Below are 20,070 nucleotides of genomic sequence, written 5' to 3'. Positions count from 1 at the left end.
AGAGGCTGGTGGGAGAAGGGATTGGGGAGTGGCTGCTAATGGATGTGGGACTTCTTTTGGGGTGATAATAACATTCTGGAATTAGTAGTAATGACTGCACAACCCTTGTGAATATACTAAAAACCATGTACACTTGAAAAGTGTAAATTGTATGCTATGTGAATACATTTCAATTTTTTAAAATAACAGAGCTTACCGACAGGGGATGAGTACAAAGGGGAGGGCGAAGGAAAAGATGAGTGATATTGGGCATGTTGAATTCCCTGTACTCATGGGTTGTCCTGGTGTATATGACCTGCAGGCATCTTGATATACATACATGTCTGGTGCTCAGGACAGAAGTCCAGGCTAGAGATAGACTTGGGAGTCTTCGATCTATGGACAGCCAAAGAACTTCACTTATTTGTGCTATGGGCTTGGGCAAACTACTTTATCTCACATCTTCTCTAAGCTATTGTTCCTTCAGCTGTGAAAGTAAGTAAAAAACTGCATACAGGACTTTATACATAGATTAATATTAAAGACCATGAAAATCTCTTTATAAAATGAAAAGTGCTATAAAAAGTTAACTGCATTATTTTATATACTACACGCAGGCCAAAAAGTAGGGGCAGGCCACTGGCTACTGAGAACTGTTCAGAAACAGTATCTTCTCCTTACAAAATCATTGGGCATCTACAGTTGAAATAATTTTGCAAAACTGGTCACCATATTTCAAAATAAATATAATGGAGCTGGACAAATCACAGGGAAGGATAGCTAAAACTGAAGGCTATGAAGGATTTCTGTTTTGATTAGGGAGTGAAGATGTTAAAGAGCTTATTTTCATGGCAGAATTTTCAATTAAAAACTAAGACATTCACTAAAAGTAAGGATAAAGAAAACAAAGACTTCTTTACTAAATGCTGGATACTTAAAATTATAAGAATGGTGAACATTAGCTTAGTACTAGAGAGAATTAAGTGTGTACTGCTCCCAAGAGAAAAAACTAGTTCAAAAACCTGAATGAACTCAAGGAAAATTTATATGACAAATTTTGAAAATAACGATACAATGAGCATACATGTGTAACCTGTTCAAGTCACATGGCATTTGCCCACAAGTGATCACTTGAAGTCCAGGTAAGAATGAGAGGCTGGAATGACCGTGGATCCAATCTTAATTCCAATATAATGTTCATATTTTATATTATATACCTCTCAGATATTATTTATTTAGCCTTAATGGCAATTTCCTTAATCCAAGACTACATGTGAATTATGTAATTTATTGAGGCTTGAAAAATAAGCATGAAATAATCTAATAGTATCTGAAACTTTAGTGCCCTTTTCTCTCTCCAAAATGAGTATTTACTTTTCCCCCAGCCCCAATGGTATAAGCTTATTTTAAAAAACTAAAACACCACAAAGAATGAGGGAGTAATTTTGTTTCTAGATGAAATCATACTCAACACAAGGTGCTGTGACCCAGCTTCACTTACATAATGGACATTTTTGAACATCAGTATATCTAAATCTACCTAATATTTCCAACAACTATGTAACCTGTATATATGGAGATACCATAATTTATTCACCCATTCTCTATTGGTAGACATGAAGATGATTTCCATTTTTTAAAAATCATAAACAACACTGCAATAAACATTCTTATATATACATCTTAAACATTTATCCAATTAAATCCTTGGATAAATTTCAAGAAGTTGAATTACCTGGTCAAAGGACATGTAGTTTACATTTTGAAACATATTTCCAGACTGACCTCCATAAAGTCTGAGGGTCTATACTCCCACTACAGTGCAAGGCGCACACTTCTCCATACCCTTCCTAGCAGTTATCATTTTAACCTTAGCCAATATGAAAGTACAGAAATGTTATTTATTGTTTGAACTTGCATCATATTCATGAAGTAACTGTCTTTTTATATGTTCATGTTATTTATTTTACTTCTTTTTTGGCACAAGCTATTTATATCTTTAGTACCCCCATCCCTTTTTTTCTATTTGTGTGTTTGCTTTTCTCTAATTCATATATAAGATAACTTCCTGTTACTTAAACCAAATGGTTTTTCTAGGTTTTCATTTGTCTTCTATCTTTGTTAAAGAAAACTTAATTTTTATGCAGCCAGATAGCTCGATTTTTTCCTAAATGTTTGCCTTAATGGTTTAAGAATACTCTGATAATGAGAAAGGAGTCTCACTTTTCTCAAGGGAGAAATATATTTATCCAAATTCCACAAATAAGGAAACCTAAAGTTAAATCACTCAATCTATGTTACTTAGATAATACTGCAAGATCCATAATTTAAGAATGACATTATCATTTTTATTTCACAAGTGTGTAGTTTAGCATTAAAATTTACACAAAGAGAAACAGGGTAGAACCAGGGTTCTCACTGCGGGAGAAAGAAGGTGAAAAATAGTTAACTCTTGATTTCTTAATAACATGCATTTCTGAGCTCTGTGCCTTGAAAACGGTCTAGAAGCAGTGACACTGCTGAGGCGGGCAGATCACAAGGTCAGGAGTTCGAGACTAGCCTGGCCAACATGGTGAAACCCCGTCTCTACTAAAAACACAAAAAGTAGTTGGGTGTGGTGGTGCATGCCTGTAATCCCAGCTACCCAGGAGGCTGAGGCAGGAGAATGGCTGGAACCCAGGAGGTGGAGGCTGCAGTGAGCCAAGATCGCGCCACTGCACTCCAGCCTGGGCAACAGAGCGAGACTCCATCTCAAAAACAAAAAAAAATTAATAGAAATAGTGAAAATAAAATATTTGAAAGGATTAAGGAGGGACACACTAACTACCTTAGATACTTTTTTCAATGTTTTATTTTGAAAAAATTTCAAACCTATAGAAAAGTAGTAAAAAATAGTACAGCGAATAGCCTCAGCCTCCCAAAGTGCTAAGATTACAAGCATGAGCCACCACACCTGGCTTATTTCTACTAATTTCTATATTAAGATCCCAATAATTTAACTGTTCCATAACCTACACATTATGAAATAATAATGGTTAACAGACGCCAGAAATGTAATGCTCTTAAGTATAAAGCCTCTAAATTAAGTCATATATAATTAGCATGATTGCCTAGAAACACTGCTCTTCAAAATAAAGTGGGCCATCCACATCCATGGGTACTGCATCTACAGATTCAACCAATTATGGATAGAAGACATTCTGAGGAAAAAAAGCCATGAAGTTCCGAAAAGTAAAACTTGAATTTGCCATGTACTGAGTACTACGTTGAACCCACATGAATGAACTGATGTGCAGGCATTGTAATAGGTATTACAAGAAATCTAGAGATACCTAAAACTAATAAGCTCCATGAAGGCAGGAATCTGGTCTGTTTTGTGCCTCAGTGTATCTCTAGCCCACAGGAAGACTGCATGGTACAAAGTGGGCAGTGAAGAACATTTCTAGGATTAAGGAATTAGTTGTATTGTTAAAACCAGAATCTTAGAAGATTCCAAACCATAAAATCATTTTTTCCTTTCACTTACTTCCATTACCAACTTCCATTTGTATGTTTTTAAAGCTTTGGATTTATAAACACCCAAGGTAGAAAAAAACCATGACCAGTAAAGTTTTATATTCAGGTCTTAATAAATACTTATTCTTAATTTGACCTAAATACAGTACCTGAGTTTTCTGTTAGTTTATTCTAAAAATCAGGTGCTCACAACTATTCTACAGTCCTATAAAACTCTACAAAATGTGCACTTTCACAATTTGCCACTTCTGAATAGGACCCTCCTATCATCCCCTGTAACACACCACCAAGCCTTGGACTCCATTAAGCAGCTCCTGAGTGCATGCAAAGAAGCTCAGAGAGCCACACTGCTGCCTTTTTAGTCCCTTCAACAAAGTAAGCTCAGTAAGTGTTAACAACTGAACCACCCTATTTTCTTATATACTGCCTCGTTTCCTTTCTTAGTTCACTATACTCACCTACTTAGTTAGGCCTAACTAATACAGACAGTAATCTTTATATCAATATTAGCAGAGAGTAAAAATGATACTTTAAGTTTTTTGAAATCAATCATATAAAATAAGACTTTTAAATAAAACGAATATATTTATAAATTGATGACACCCATAATTTAAACAGCGAAACTACACAAACTTAGGATTTCATTGTTACTTGTTATAAAGCAAATAATTTGACCAGTAGAGGGCACTCACAAAAGTGGGGAGAGCTTCACAGCCTTGAAGATAAATGATTTATAAAATTGCTGTGTGTCTCTGATTTTAAAAACAGGATGTTTTAATAGAAGACTGGAGTAAGCTAACATATTATTAATGTACAAAAGGTAAAGTTTAAATCTTTGTTATACTTGAAAATCTAACATAAACCTTATGTCAGGGACATGAATTTGACAATTTAAAGGATGTTTAAAGCTACAGGTTAACATATCAAGGTTTGGACCTTAACACCATTGAGGTTTGGGGTCAGATAACCCTGTTGTGGGGGCTTTCCCGTGCACTGCAGGAAGTTTAATATTAGGTTGGTGCAAAGGTAACTGCAGCTTTGCCATTTAAAGTAATAGCATCTACTCAATAGATGCCAGTAGCAGTACTCTCTCCCCAAGTTGTGGCAACCAAAAACATCTCCAGATGTTGCCAAATGTCCCCTGGAGGGCAGTCACCCAACCATCCCTCATTAATTACTAAAGATATATGTATAAACTCAGAAGAACAGCAGCTTACAAATTACATAAGGCTTTTCTTATACCAGTCTTCAGTATCAGTTTAATTTTACAAATTTTCTCTCTATAATCTACATACTTCATTCGTAGGTAAAATGAATTCTACAATGAACATGGAAAAATAAAAGAAACTGAAAACTGATAAACCTTGGTAAATAAATACTCTACAGCTCAGAACACTAAAGATGAAACAAACCAATCCAATGATTAATCTGGTCTTCCTTACTGAATAGGAAACTGTTCCATCAAAGAGGGGCATAATACTTGAACTGAATTATAAGTGCCACAATAAAAGCATGCTGATGTCAAACAATTAGAGCCTGGGAAAAAATACTTCCTGCTATATTTATTCTTACTAGCATATTATATACAGTAGATACTTAATATATATTTGGAAGTGATCAACTAATCATTCTGATCTCTGTAACTACCTACATTTTTTTAAAACGAGACTTTTCCTCTTCCACCAAATTTTACCTTAGAAAAAAAACTTCAGGGTTTTGATAATAAGTGATCTCTGAACTATAAAGGTATATATTTCTAGCCAAGTATTGTGTTTGGGGGCTATTTTGAGTTTTCAATAATCTTGCCCTAATAACAAGGTATTTCATTATCTCTTTAGTGGGCTTCATAAAAGATAACAATATATACTTCACAATACAAGTAAAGGTGATTATGTGCACAGCCTCGAATACAAACATACTCCATCTATGTGTCATACCTGAATGATTTTACATCATACCTCTGCCACTAAGTTGCCATTAGATAGCAGGCTAAGTTCAAATTTTGGTAGACTTACAAATCTGAATTAGTTTCCATTAGTAAATATTTTCTTAATTTGAAAGATAGCTAATTTTCAGTTTTAAAAAGTTATACAAGAGTACAGTGCAAATTCTACTTAACTTGGTCTCAGAGAATTTAAATTCAAATCCTACCACTTACTAGCTACATATCCTTAGATGAGTTACAACCTCTCAGAGACATTATTGAAAGAAACAATAGCCACCCTCCTTACTATCTCTTAGTGTAAATTTTGCAAAATCTAAATCACCAAAAAATACAGTATTACTTGATTTAAATTTTTAAAAAATTTATTTCCATTTTAAATGTAGAAAAACTGCTAATAATTCCAAAATGTGCAGTCATATCCTTTCTAATTTTCTCTCTGATCCACACTGATTGGTAAATACCAATCAAAACCTTCAATGGCAGTGAAATCCCCATATCCTCCTAAATTTTTAACTTTTTACAATAACATGGAGTCAGCATTTCCATTTAACCAACTATTTAACTACTAAGTTCTCCTGCCTTTCTTACAGTTTAACTACACCAAGAACTTAATGTAATGTGTCAGTTCCCTCAGAGACTCACTGTAACTTGGGAGATAAGACATAATCTCAGATACCTTTTCCCAGGTGACTAAACTACGTCAGGGACCGTCAGTTTCAAAGTTCACAGGTAACCAATGCTTCCCAGAGTCAAGTCTTCTGGTTTGGCAGAAATCATAAGCAGAGTTATAGGTTTAAGTTTATAAACTTTTTCAACCTTCCGCCCAAATAAAGGCTTAACTGTTAGCTTTATTTCTTCAACATTTATATTGCATTTTAACAATCATTAGCAAAAGGTTTCCTAACCCACTTTATCACATTCATGACATCATGCTGTATATACTCATATAGCACTCATGACCTCTGATTGGAAACAAAGTGTAATGGAATTTCTCAGATTTTCAGGGAAGACAGACAGCATTTCCAGTAAAATCACCTTCCAAAATCCCAGGAAAACTTTCAGGCATAAAGTGAATTATATTAAAACTTCCTTTTACATCTGATTTAAATAGTAGAGTCTGCCAAGTAACCCTGAATTTGCAATACAGATTAAAATGGGTGCACTATTCAAACCTCTTCAAAGAAACAAAACTATAGTACACATTGAATTAACTTGTCAAAAGTAAATATACAGAGACTATTGCATAGGCAGTCTACTTCAATTAGACTGTTCCCCTTTACTGCTGTAAATTCTTAAAATTGGAAGCCAAATAAAGTTGCTTCTATGTTTAAATCAAATCTTTGCAAACAGGCATTATTTCTCCACTTTTTTACAGTACCAAAAATACGTGACGTTTCCTTATGATTAGTTATCTAATCAATTCTCCAGGTTCTAAACTGCATAAATATCTTCCCAAGGCCACCAATGCCCTCAGAACTTGCCTCAGTGCAAAGTGTTTCTTCAAGACATTACACAGTATAGTACGTTAATAAGGCACTTTGACCTGTTCTAGATTTCACAGCTTGGAACTTGAAGAAAGTTCTTAGAAATTTTTCAGAACTGATTTTTTTAAATTAGTACACTAGATGTAGAATAAATGCTAAAGGATTAGGACTGCTTAACCCAGGGTAAAGAAGCCTAAGAAATAATCTAACAGTATAGGGCTATTTCAAAGACAAGGCGATATGCTTATTTTCCATCTCCACTGATGTTAAATTTAACATGAAGATTCAAATTATGTGTAAAATATGCTAATAAATATGTTCTGAAAATGAGTTAACAAGGACAGTTGGGGAATGTCCCCTTCTAGAGGTCTTTGAGATTAAAGAAATCCTCATCTGCTTGGGATGGAAATTCTACTACATGACCTTCAAGGTGTCTTACAGGTCTTTACTTTGGTAAATTTTCATTAAACTAAAAAAATTTGAAAATAATCCTCAAAAACATGATAACAATTTAAATTTACTCAAGGAATTTTTTTTTAAATCCTAGTATTTCCTTGAGTAAGTTTAAAAATGACAACAAAGCAAAGGTAAAGTTCGTAATAGTACCTTTATATAAATCACACCTTAGGCAAATAATTCATTTTGTAAAATTTATCCAGTAGTTGTAGGTTCTCTAATGTTGAGAAGAAGATAGGAAAATACTGCTGATGAAGTTTAAAAAAATCAACCATCAAACAATTATATTTCACTAGTACAATTAAATCTAACCTTTACATATGATGTCACAATACCAAGAAACCCATAAAAATAAAAGTTACAATAAAAAGATTGTCTTTTAGGTCCAGATAGGATACAAATTTCTACCCTCTCACAAAACTCTGAAATACACTTCCAATCAAAATGCACAGAGAGTGAACATCATGGACCCTGACACACTCCCAAGGAAAGTAAAGTTCCCATATTAATGGTTACATATAACTTGAAACCCAAGGTACATTTCAGATAACTTAACTTTCAGCATAATTATCTTGTAATAAGTACTCATGAAAATGGTCAGAGAAACCTTTATCTGTATCAAAGAATGGTCCTGCACCAGTAATATGCATAATATTAAAACAAGATTTACCTCTATTGTTGGATCATATTCGTCCACAAAATGATTCTGAATTAGCTGTATCGTCAAGGCACTCTTGCCTACGCCACCAGCTCCAACTACCACAAGTTTATATTCAGTCATTTTCAGCAGGCCTTATAATAAAAATAATGAAAATGTGACTATATTAGAACATGCCACACATAAGGTTAATACACTATCAAATACTCCACCAGTACCTTTTAATACAAACTCACCTTTGTATGAAAAATTATTTCAAAATACCTTACAAAATTCAATCATGAAAATTCCAGTTGACTACAGATGTGTATCGTAATGAACTGTACTTCATTTACAAACTCCTCCATCGACGCTTAAGAAAAATGCATAAATGCTACATAGACAGTTCTTTTATCTTAAAATCAAGTTGTTCTATCTAAACAGCCAGACTGCTGTTCTGCGGCGGCTAAAGGCTCTCAAAGGATCATATCATGACTTCACTCATGCAAGTGTCTAGCACAGTGCTCTACACCCTGTAGCACACCCTCACAAAAGTTGCTGACAGCTATCTCCACTCTTATTGTTACAGTTTTCCTAGTGGACCCCCACCTCTAAGTGTTAGAAGTCAATATGCAACAGCTACAGAAAAACTTTTAAAGCATCATGGCAGTAGTTCTCTTGGATAAATATTAACGGTAAGAATCAGATGAGAGTTGAGAGAATGAGTGTCAAATAAAGCTGGATTGTGTCATGGGGAAATAAAAATTTAAACACTGAGGCAAAGAAGAACAATATTTGACATTTTAATGTGTGAAATATCTCTGGGGAAAATAGGAGTCCGAGGTTGCAGTGAGCTGAGATCGCGCCACTGCACTCCAGCCTGGCGATAGAGCAAGACTCCGTCTCAAAAAAAAAAAAAAAAAAAAAAAAAAAAAACTCTGGGGAAAATAAAGCTAAAAACCAAGAGAACTCCGAATTAACTGTTCAGTACAATACATAATCCTGTATCACCGCTGCACAAAAAAAGATAAAGATTAGAAAGCCGGGTGCGGCGGCTCATGCCTGTAATCCCAGCACTTTCAGAGGCCAAGGCGGGTGGATCACCTGAGGCCAGGAGTTCAAGACCAGCCTGGCCAATATGGTGAAACCCTATCTCTACTAAAAATACAAAAATTAATCAGGCGTGGTGGCGCTCTCCTGTAGTCCTAGCTACTGGGGAGGCTGAGGAAGGAGAATCACTTGAACCCGGGAGGCAGAGGTTGCAGTGAGCCCAGATCACGCCACTGCACTCCAGATTGGGTGACAGAGTAAGACTCCATCTCAAAACAAACAAAAAGATTAGAGATAAACACTGTTTTTAGTAAGAAAACAGCTGTTAAGAGATGCAAGTGAGCCGGCACGGTGGCTCACGCCTATAATCCTAGCACTTCGGGAGGAGGGTGGATCACGAGGTCAGGAGATCAAGACCATCCTGGCTAACCCGGTGAAACCCCCCCGTCTCTACTAAAAATACAAAAAAATTAGCCGGGCGTGGCGGCGGGCGCCTGTAGTCCCAGCTACTTGGCCAAGAGGCTGAGGCAGAAGAATGTCGTGAACCCAGGAGGCGGAGCTTGCAGTGAGCCGAGATCGCGCCACTGCACTCCAGCCTGGGCGACACAGCAACTCCGTCTCAAAAAAAAAAAAAAAAAGATGCAAGTGAATATATCTCAGTAATCAGTAATCCATGTGACTGTTACTCTTTGCTTTTCATACACTGTCTCCCAACAGGTGCATGAATATTGACAGCTTGTATAACAAACGCCATACAGAAAATAAAACATATTTTTTAGTTGTTTCAAATTTTTTGAAATAATATGAATGTTTAATTTCACCTCCTTTCCCTCATGTAACACATAATTATAAATAAGGAGAGAAATGCAGAAAAAAATGGGAGTAAATGCACAACTATTTATTATAGGATGAGTAGCTCCAAATTAATGAATGTGCATATATTGTAGATAAACACTAAATATACACAGCATCGTAATTTACTGAAGACCAAAAATAATAATTTGGTTTCCCAAATGATAACATACTAACCTTACTCCTAAGCCCTGCCGCAAAAAGCACCACAGGCTAGAAAAATTGTATCACACACGGTCACGGTATAGTTCCCTGCCTTACTCTGCTCTACCTAGACTTACTGGCTGCTTGTCTAGGGTGAAGTTAACAACCACTACAAACATGTATCTTATCCCATTTGCCTCCACGCTTTATTTCAAATGTAGGCCAAAGCAATTAGGAATAGATGAGGAGAATTACACTAAAATGTATCTTCTAGCTCTCTGCCTACCCCAACCTCCCCCCAACCAGTTTGCATAGCCTAAAACAGTTCTCAAAATGTGGTCTAGGAACCCCTCAGGTTACTAAGACTTTTCTGGTGTGCAAGAGGTCAAAACTGTTTTCATAATAACATTAAGATGTCCTTTACCCTTTTAACTCCCATTCTTTCACAAGTTTTCCAGATGTGTGATCCTAATAGATTGAATGCAGATGCAGATATAAGAATCCATATCTTCTATTAAGCCACATCATTAAAGAGATTTACTAAAGTGTGAAACAATACCACTCTTCTAAGTTTTGGTTTTGTTTTGGAAAATAGTTATTTTTCATAAAATATTTTATTCATGTTACCAAGTAATGGGCTTATTATTTTTAAATGAATACATTTTTAAAAATTGTTTTAATTTCCAATGCAGTAAATATTAATAAATCCCACACAAATCAAAGATTTTTTTAATCCTCGATTTTTTTTTTTTCTTTATAACAAGGTCTCACTATGTTGAGTACGCTGGTCTCCAACTCCTGGCCTCAAGCGATCCTCCCACCTCAGTCTCCCAAAGTGCTGCGATTACAGATAAGAGCCAATGTGCCCGGCCCCTTCGATAATTTTTAAGAGTGTAGGCCGGGTGTGGTGGCCTGTAATCCCAGCACTTTGGGAGGCTCAGGCGGGCGGATCACCTGAGGTCAGGAGGTCGAGACCAGCCTGGCCAACATGGTGAAATCCCGTATCTAAAAATACAATTAGCCCGGTGGCGGGAGCCTGTAATCCCGGCTACTCGGGAAGCTGAGGCGGGAGAATCGCTTGAGCCTGAGAGTCGGAGGTAGTAGTGGGCCGAGATCGCGCCACTGCATTCCGGCCTGGGTGACACAGTGAGACTCTCTCTCTCAAAAAAAAGAAAGAGGATAGAGGGGTCGTTAAGGCCAAAAAGTTTACTAGCCTAGGAAATACTGTGGACAGACATTGGATTCGAGTTTGTGTATATATATGAATTCAGAGCCACATATATCTTCTGGTTTACCTGTTTATGCGGTGGTTGTTTCCAGAAAAAAAAAAAATTCCTTGAATGGGATTTTTAAAACCAAATCACATTTAAATCCACTAGAGAGAACTGGGTTCCAAAGGAGTCTTATCAAATGAAGATCATGGGCTGGGAGGGGCTCCCTCACCGAGAGTTAGAAAACCTAGTAAGGAGTGGACTGGACTCGAATCCAACAATTTTGTAATGGAAGAAAATTCATTTTTATTTTTCATAAAACTGAATTACCATCCACCATCTCTTAAAAGCAAGTATACTGTGGATGGCTACAGTCTCAAAGTAAACTATTGTTAGCAACCATATTTGATATCTGTAGTCTATAACATGCAGAGTCAGCATTTTGGACCTCAGTCACTTCAGTGACACCAGTTTTATGGTTAATTCTGAGCTGATAATTACAAATAGACCTTTCCCATTTATAAGTTATTTGTAAAATGATTTCTATTATAAACATATACATTGTATAACAATTAGAAAACCTGTCTGTTTTGATGGATCTCAAGATTTAAAAAGGCTTAGACTTCAGCTATAAGATGCACATGCCACTATGGGAGGCCGAGGCGGGCAGATCACGAGGTCAGGAGTTCTAGACCAGCCTGACCAACATGGTGAAACCCCCGTCTCTACTAAAAATACAAAAAATTAGCCGGGCATGGCAGCAGACACCTGTAATCCCAGTTATTCGGGAGGCTGAGGCAGGAGAATTGCTTGAACGGAGGAGGCAGAGGTTGCAGTGAGCCGAGACGGCGCCACTGCACTCCAGCCTGGGCAACAGAGCAGATGGAGACCATCCTGACCAACATGATGAAACTCTGTCTCTACTAAAAATACAAAAATTAGCTGGGCATGGTGGCGTGCACCTACTAGTCCCAGCTACTCGGGAGGCTGAGGCAGGAGAATTGCTTGAACCCAGGAGGCGGAGGTTTCAGCGAGCCGATACCGCGCCATTGCACTCCAGCCTGGGCAACAGAGCGAGACTGTGTCTCCAAAAAAAAAAAGGAGATGCACATGTTTAAGTCTATTTCAGGCGGTTAGCTGGTGGATTGCTACAATTCCTCTGCAAGTTTAAAAAATCATGTAAAAAATCATGTAAGTGCTGTTTTGGAGTACTGTAATAACTCTTGAGATGTAGAACACATCTGCAAAATGAGGGTAGTATAAAAGAGATGAGGGGATGAGGGTAATACATAAGAAAATAGGGGAAAGGACAAGAACAGGTAAATTAAACTTCAAGTACTATTTTTGCTATTGCTGTCTACACTCAACTAGCAAGGAAAAAGCCTTGCTTCTGCTCTGCGGGTTTTCTTCGGGTTTAACTTGACCAAGCAAAACAGACCATCTGGGATTAACTTTTTCCTTTTCACTGTAGGTCACAGGCTCTACGTGTAGGGTGTTGGCCACCTGTTCTTCCACCATCTCTACCTCCACCTCCTCCTTTGTGGCCACAGCAGTGTCACAGCCCATACATGGGGGAGGGGAGCAGTCAGGAACTCGGAGGCAGATGCATTTTTTTCCAAACACAATAACCTCAAACAGTGGTCTCTAAGCACTTTCCTATGCTCTTCCAAAACGTGACCTCCCCTCTTACTCACACATCCCCTACACACGGAAAAGGACCACTATCCGTCTAGCCTGCGCTCGAGGGAGAAGTTTATACCTTCGTCCTAGAGATGCCAAATGCAGCAGGGAAGGCTGGACCGAGGCAGCCGAGTGCTGGAAAGGGAGGCAAGAGGTGCGGGAGCGGGGAGAGGGGGAGGGGAGGCCGGGGCGCCGCGGGAGTAACCTCCACCGCACCCCACCGCTCCGAGGGGCAGCCGGCCCGGTCCGAGTTTCTCCCCAGCAGCCTCCAGCCGCGGCTCTCGGGGAGGAGGAAGGAAGGGGTTCCCCGTCCAGGAAGCAGCACCAGCGGCGACCGCCTCCAGCCTCACCCTCCTCAGCCCCGCACCGCCCATTCCTCACTCCCCGCGCCGCCGCGTCCGCGCGCCTCCTCCTGCAGACCCCTCTCACCCCGCCCGCCCCGGCCCCGCGCCCGCGCCCCCCACCCGCCCCTCCGGGGACCCCTAATTCATTCACTCGCCGCCGGCCCCGCCCGGCGCCGGCAAAGAGGGTCGGGACCCGGGCAGGGGCCCAGGAGGGGTGGTCCGCTCCGTACCTCTCTCCCGCACCTGGGAGCCGCTGAGCCTCTGGCCCCGCCGCCGCCTTCAGTGCCTGCGCCGCGCTCGCTCCCAGTCCGAAATGGCGGGGGCCGGGAGTACTGGCCGAGCCGCCGCCGCCACCGTCGCCGCCGCCACTGCCGCCGCCGCTGCTGCCTCCGCCGCCGCGGCCGCCGCCTAGGAAAATCGAGCTCCGAGCACACCGATGAGTTCGGGGCCGGGCGGCCGCAGAGGGCAGAGCTATCGATGCGTTCCGTGCTCGATTCCTCTTCAGACGGGCGTACGAGAGGGAGCGGCTGAGGGCGGTGTGGGAAGAGGGAAGAGGGGGAGGCAGCGAGCGCCGGCGGGGAGAAGGAGGGGGCCGGGCCGGGCCGGCGGGGGAGGAGCGGGGGCCGGGCCGGCGGAGGAAGGGGTGGCTGGGGCGGTCTAGGGTGGGGAGCCGGGCCGGCTGGAGAGCGGGTCTGGGCGGCGCCTTGGCGGGAGGAGGGACTGCCGGACCCACGCGGCGGCCCGCCCCCTGCCTAGCCGCAAGGCCGTCCCCGCAGCCGCCAATTCTGACCCGGAGCGGGACCGGACCGCGGCGGGCTGTGCGGATGCCACCAGGGAGACGCCGCGAGCGGCCACGCCACGAGCGGCCCCGCCGCCCCGCTGACCGGTCTCCACAGAGACCCTGCCACCCTCGGGGTCGGCCTATACTGGCGCGCATCCATTTACTATCATTGACTGCATGTAAATAAACAAGCAGTCACCAAAAGTGGGAGGCGACTTCGGGGACTTAGGGAGACCGGGCGGACGATTTTCCACACCGGGGCTGTCTGATCGCCGCCCCGATTATTATCAGCCTCAGCACTTGGGCTGGGAATTTAGCCCCAGGCCCAAACAAACACGACAGACCCTTTCAACGCTAATCTTCTCGGGTCAGGAGGCTTGTGATATTTTGCTATCTTTCTTGATATTTTGAACCCATCACAAGGTCTCTAAACAGGGACTTCGCTTATACCCAGGGCCCCTGAAATCACAAACAAAAGACAACTGTTTTTAAGTAGAGGTGGCCTTGGTAGTTTAGACCTGAGGAGAGTCATTCAAACATTAATTAGAAGACAGATTAATCAGTTAAAGTTCGTGGAGTTAAGACATTAAACAATGGGGCAATCAAACATGCTAGCATACCCGGAGTCTGTGTTGATAAACTACCTAGAAAGGTATCTTGGGAGAGTCTTGAGGATTGAGGGCTGGAAAAGCAGCGCCTGTACCTGATAGGATCGCCCCTCCTCCGAGACTTTCAGTTCCATTCCTCTAGTCCACATCATAAACCACCAATAAAGCTGAATTTAAATCCCAGCTATTATGTCTGTTAACCAAGGCTTTACATCAACTGTCATCCTTTCCTTTCTACTCTTACACGGGCTGTAATCTGCAAGGTTTATTCCAGTCTCCCCCTCCTAGCGCCAGGTGGAAGGGGCAGAAGAGAAAAGTGAAAGACAGGGAAGGGGAGAAAATGTGCCTACTCTATGTTAAGTACAAGCTAAATCTTTTGCACTTATCGTATCTTATTTAATCATCACGACAACCTTATGAGGTAAAATACTTTTTACCGTTTTACAAATGAAGAAACAGATTTAGAGGTTAAAACGTGGGCACAAGTTCACATAGTTAAAAAATGGAGTATACTTCATGTTGGATCATAGTCACTCTACTCCCAGATCATCAGTGGCCCTCATTCCACTTGACATAAAAGCAAAATTCTTCTCAAAAATCCTACATGGCCTTAAATTATTTGATATCCCCTACCCTCTTCTCTGAACTCTCATCCTGCTGTTCTCCCTTCCTTACTTACGTAGATAAACATTGGTTACTGGCTGTTCCTTGAAAATGCCAGGCAGGCTTCTTCCTCAGGGAATATGCAGTTGCTACCCCTCTGGCACCTCATTTAAATCTTTGTTCCAAAGTGTTTTTAAAAGGAGATCTTCCCTAAAAAGATCATCTTTGATACTGTAATTTCGCCCTTGTCCCAGATTTGTCTCTTTTCCTACTTTTTCTCCAGAGCTCTCATCACCTTCAATAATACACTATCTATTTTGTTTTCTTGTCTCTCTACCATCAGAATGTAAGCTCCATGAGGGCATGGGTTTTGGTCTGTTTCATTTACTGCTAAATTTCCAGCACCTAAGACAGTCTCTGACACAAAAAGGCATTCAATAAATATTTATGGAATGTTGAATGAGTGAATCTGTGGACCCTCTGTGGATTCTAAATCCTAATCCATGAACTCTGTGACTCTAAATCCTTACTTAGAGTGTCTTAAACCTCCTGTCAATCTCTGTCTTCATCTTAACAAAATCTGCTTTGAAACTTAGGTCACCTTCTGATAAGCCACATTCCGTGCAGCTCAGAGATACTTATCTCGTACATAATAGACACAAGGAATTCTTAAATGAATGAATTTGCACTTATGTGTATGCTACTTTGTGGTCACTCAAGCATAAATCACAGATTTATTTTGTACAACATCAAGTGCATGATAAGTTCTTGTTTCCTCTTACAGCTGTGAATATGATGTTCTTCCTATAGTTGATGTTCCATACATCTTAAAAGGACTATAATATAGAAGAGGGGAAAGCTTTATATAGCACTTTTATGCTGATTATAAAAATTCTGGCATTAGCAGAAACCTAATCCATCCACATGGTCTCAGTTATCATCTAGGCTCATGATTCGTAAAGCAAATCTGCATCCAACCATTTGTTCCGCGCACCCCACACTCCAGTTTTACCTCAGACACTTTCTCTTTCCTTTTCACTTCCACAGCAATTTATACATATGGTATGTCAGGTCTTTCTGCCGTTCAGTCCTGGGTACTTTCTTAGAAGCCGGCACCACCTCCTTGCAACATTCCCTTTCTTTCCTTAACATAGAGGTCTCAAGGGTAAATGCTTTAGGAATCACCTGCCATGCCTACCAAAAATGCAAGTTCCTAGGCCCTTCACCCAGATATTTTATTCACTTGGTCTAAGGTAGACCAGTAATCTTCATTTTTTTTTTTTTTTTTTTTTTTTGAGACGGAGTCTCGCTCTGTCGCCCAGGCTGGAGTGCAGTGGCGCGATCTCGGCTCACTGCAAGCTCCGCCTCCTGGGTTCACGCCATTCTCCTGCCTCAGCCTCCCGCGTAGCTGGGACTACAGGCGCCCGCCACCACGCCCGGCTAATTTTTTGTATTTTTTAGTAGAGACGGGGTTTCACTGTGCTAGCCAGGATGGTCTCGATCTCCTGACCTCGTGATCCGCCCGCCTCGGCCTCCCAAAGTGCTGGGACTACAGGCGTGAGCCACCGCGCCCGGCCAGTAATCTTCATTTTTAGCAAATCAAATGATCTAAACTGGTAGTTCACTGTGTGCACATTGAGAAACTCTGATGTAGATATTCAAATTCTTGGCACCTGCACTTTCTAGTATCTTCAGGGGTTCCTCTTTCTTGAGCCTGGTGGCTCCCTTGAACAGTCTCCCTGGCTCTCCCTTCCCTTGCTCTTTCCAAGGACAAGCACACTGAAGTAGTCTGTGATCACAATGGGAAAGGGGGGAGGAAATAAAAAGTATAAGCGTGGGGATTCCAGGCCTGCTCTCAGCTACAACTGAAGTTTCTACCCTCTACTGTCAGACTGTCCTGGGAAGGCAGCCACGTACAAAGGTGCGCACGTACATACCCTTTTTATCTGCTGTACAGATAAAAGACCATACTGACCCTTTCTTTCACAAGAAACCCTCTTCTGCAGATAGAATTAAAGCCAGAACAACAGGAGTACCCTTATGTTACCTGGGCTCTTAGAAAAAAGTTATAAAATGCTAGGACACCCTCAGAGCACTGCAAATGCTGAGGATTTACTTTAAGGCAATAAGGACACTAAAAAACCCTATCATCAGGCAGACAGCTGCTGTTCAGTCCAGCAATCAACTGCACTTGTGAGCCAGCAACAGGCTGTGGGGCCCTGCTCATCCCTTCATTAACAAGTATCCGTTGCCTATGACTCTAGTAATTTTGCCATTCTCATAAATCACCATCTGTCCGCTGCTTTTTCATGTAGTCTTAGCTTCTACTGCTATCTGTGCTTCTAGTGGTCACTCTCTGTGACTAACATTCAAAGCATTCCAAGAGAGAAGATCTGGCCATGTCTGTCATTCACTGTTCAATAGGAAGGGCCTTTATGGGACACAATTTTCCTGATTGGTGGCTGGCCTTCTTTATGTCTGGCTAAAAGATTATTGTGTTTGTTTGTGTGTCAACCCTGGGTCCAGACGGTTGTGGCCAGAGTAGCAGGACGCAGAGCAGGGGAACTTGAGCAGGAGGAGCCATCTACGGTGCTTTCATGGACTCTACTTCAGCACAACCTTTTGACTCTGGCAGGAATTTGAACACATGAATGGGTGCTGCTTAACTCACTTACTCTGCACTTTATCCTTACTGGACACTTATTTCATTATACTTTGTATACCTTTTTTTGCAAATATGTTTTCCCATAACTGCTTTACTAGGTTGTAAATTATTCCAGGCCCATTTCTTTTAATTCTGTTTTCATAGTTCTTAGCACGTTTGGGTCCTCTGTAAATATTCTTGAAGTGAATGAAATTATAACAAGCTTCAGTCCTCTCTCTTCACAGGCACTTCATTCTCATCGAACCAATTTCCTGGACCATTTCTAAATGAATATTCTGTTATCACGGCAAATGCCTGTCCAAAGCCAAATTCCCCGTGTTATTCCCTCTAACGAATTCCCTCTCTCAATTCCTCCATCTTACCTGAGTGACATCATGGTCCTCCAGAACATTTAGACATGAAAACTTAATTTTTAACCCAGTCCTTATTAAAATTAGTCACAGCTCCTTTTAATTATACTTCCTGAGTATTTTCCCGTATCTGCCTCTTCTGTATTCCTTCCTTCTCAGTTACATTTCTGGAGTAACTTCTTCATTGACTTTCCTACCTCCTGGCTTTCTTTGTCTCAATTCAGTTCTATGATGTTGCCAAATAAACCTTTCTTCCGCATGTCTTTTATCATCATCAAACATTTACTCTGTGCCTGCTCCATATAGGCTATATGCATACTGGGTATATATTTGAACAGTGGAAAGAGTTACAAGCTAAGTACCTAATGAGTACCTAAAGATGATAAGTACCTTTAAAATTACAGGGGAAAATGATCTCTGGTCCCAGTTAAGTCTCCCCTTCCCGGAGACTTAATCTTGCTTCCAAGTCTGTAATAACTTCTTATATCCAGCTGAATCCAGTCCAAATCCTTGGTGCCTAGCTTTTGAGAGCATCCATAGTCAGGCACCATCCTGACCCTATGACTTTGTTTCCCAGCTTCTCAAAGCAGATAGATGGTCTCCTCTCCTTGAGTGAATCCCCTCTCTCTACCCTTAAAATTGGATATTTTATTTATGTCTCTGCTCCTTTTCTCACCCAGCACCTTTTTGTCTTTCTGTTTGCTACAATTCTCTCTCATTCAAGATGTAGAATAAGACCTATTTTCTCCATGAATGCTTTGTTGATTATGCTGCCTCTTTTTTATCTCCTTCTCTATTGTTTTATGTGGGTTAATCATGTCTCCCCAAGTAAATTCTAAAATCCTAGAGGCAAGAGCCGTATCTCAGGTGTGTGAACCCCACTCACCTGTAGAGCCTAGTTCATTGCAATTACTCAATAACCACATGAATACACATAATGTGCTTATCAGCAAGGTAAACATGATGAAAGCAATGTTTGAGGAAGATTAGAATGGCAGCTACATGCAGAAAAGATTGGAAGGAAAAAAGACCTCAGGTAAAGTATTTTGTGGATAGCATAACAGTACCTAGTAGCGGTGGGAATGGTGCGCTGGCTTAATTTACTAGTCCTGTGAGCTAGAACAAATCTGTGAATCCCTTCAAGATTCATGTTTACGAATGGAGTAATGCAATAATTGCTACCATTTTTAAAACTCCTCCTATGAGCCAGACAAGATTTACACTATTTTATTTTATCTTATTTATTTGAGATGGAGTTTTGCTCTTGTCACCCCGGCTAGAGTGCAGTGGCGCAATCTTGGCTCACTGCAACTTCCGCCTCCCGGGTTCAAGCAATTTTCGTGCCTCAGCTTCCCGAGTAGTTGGGATTACAGGCAACTGCCACCATGCTTAGCTAATTTTTGTATTTTTAGTAGAGATGGGGTTTCACCATGTTGGCCAGGCTGGTCTCGAACTCCAGACCTCAGGAGATCTGCAGTCCTTGGCCTCCCGAAGTGCTGGATTACAGGTGTGAGCTACCATACCAGGGCAGATTTACATTATTTTAAACAAATCTATCCCACATTTGTCCACTTCTCAACTTCTTCGCTGCTCCCAGTGTAGTCCAAGCCATTGCTGTCCCTCCCCTAGGCAGGCAGATAGCAGCTAACAGGTCTCCTTGAGTCTGCTCTTGTTCCTCTACAATCTATTCTCCACAGAGCAGCCAGACTGGTTCTTTTAAAAATGCAAAATGGGTCATGTGACCAGATCAAGCTCTCCACTGGCT

The 20,070-nt window shown here is 41.0% G+C and overlaps 1 protein-coding gene across 5 annotated transcripts in view; it reads right to left on the bottom strand.

The window, feature by feature from the left end:
* KRAS (KRAS proto-oncogene, GTPase) overlaps positions 1 to 20,070 on the bottom strand; it is a 121,870-nt gene that overhangs the window by 31,962 nt on the left and 69,838 nt on the right. For 3 of the 5 annotated variants that reach the window (XM_063694113.1, XM_063694110.1, XM_055358034.2), the window contains exon 2: positions 8,051 to 8,172. In XM_063694113.1, coding sequence (XP_063550183.1) covers positions 8,051 to 8,172 — 122 coding nt within the window. Of the gene's footprint in view, positions 1 to 8,050; positions 8,173 to 13,033; positions 13,247 to 13,528; positions 13,550 to 20,070 lie in introns of those variants that run through there. The other 2 variants (XM_063694111.1, XM_063694112.1) reach the window with 2 other exon arrangements.

The sequence above is a fragment of the Gorilla gorilla genome, chromosome 10, assembly GCF_029281585.2.
Source record: "Gorilla gorilla gorilla isolate KB3781 chromosome 10, NHGRI_mGorGor1-v2.1_pri, whole genome shotgun sequence".
Classification (NCBI taxonomy): domain Eukaryota; kingdom Metazoa; phylum Chordata; class Mammalia; order Primates; family Hominidae; genus Gorilla; species Gorilla gorilla.
This window is presented reverse-complemented; position numbering and strand designations above follow the sequence as displayed.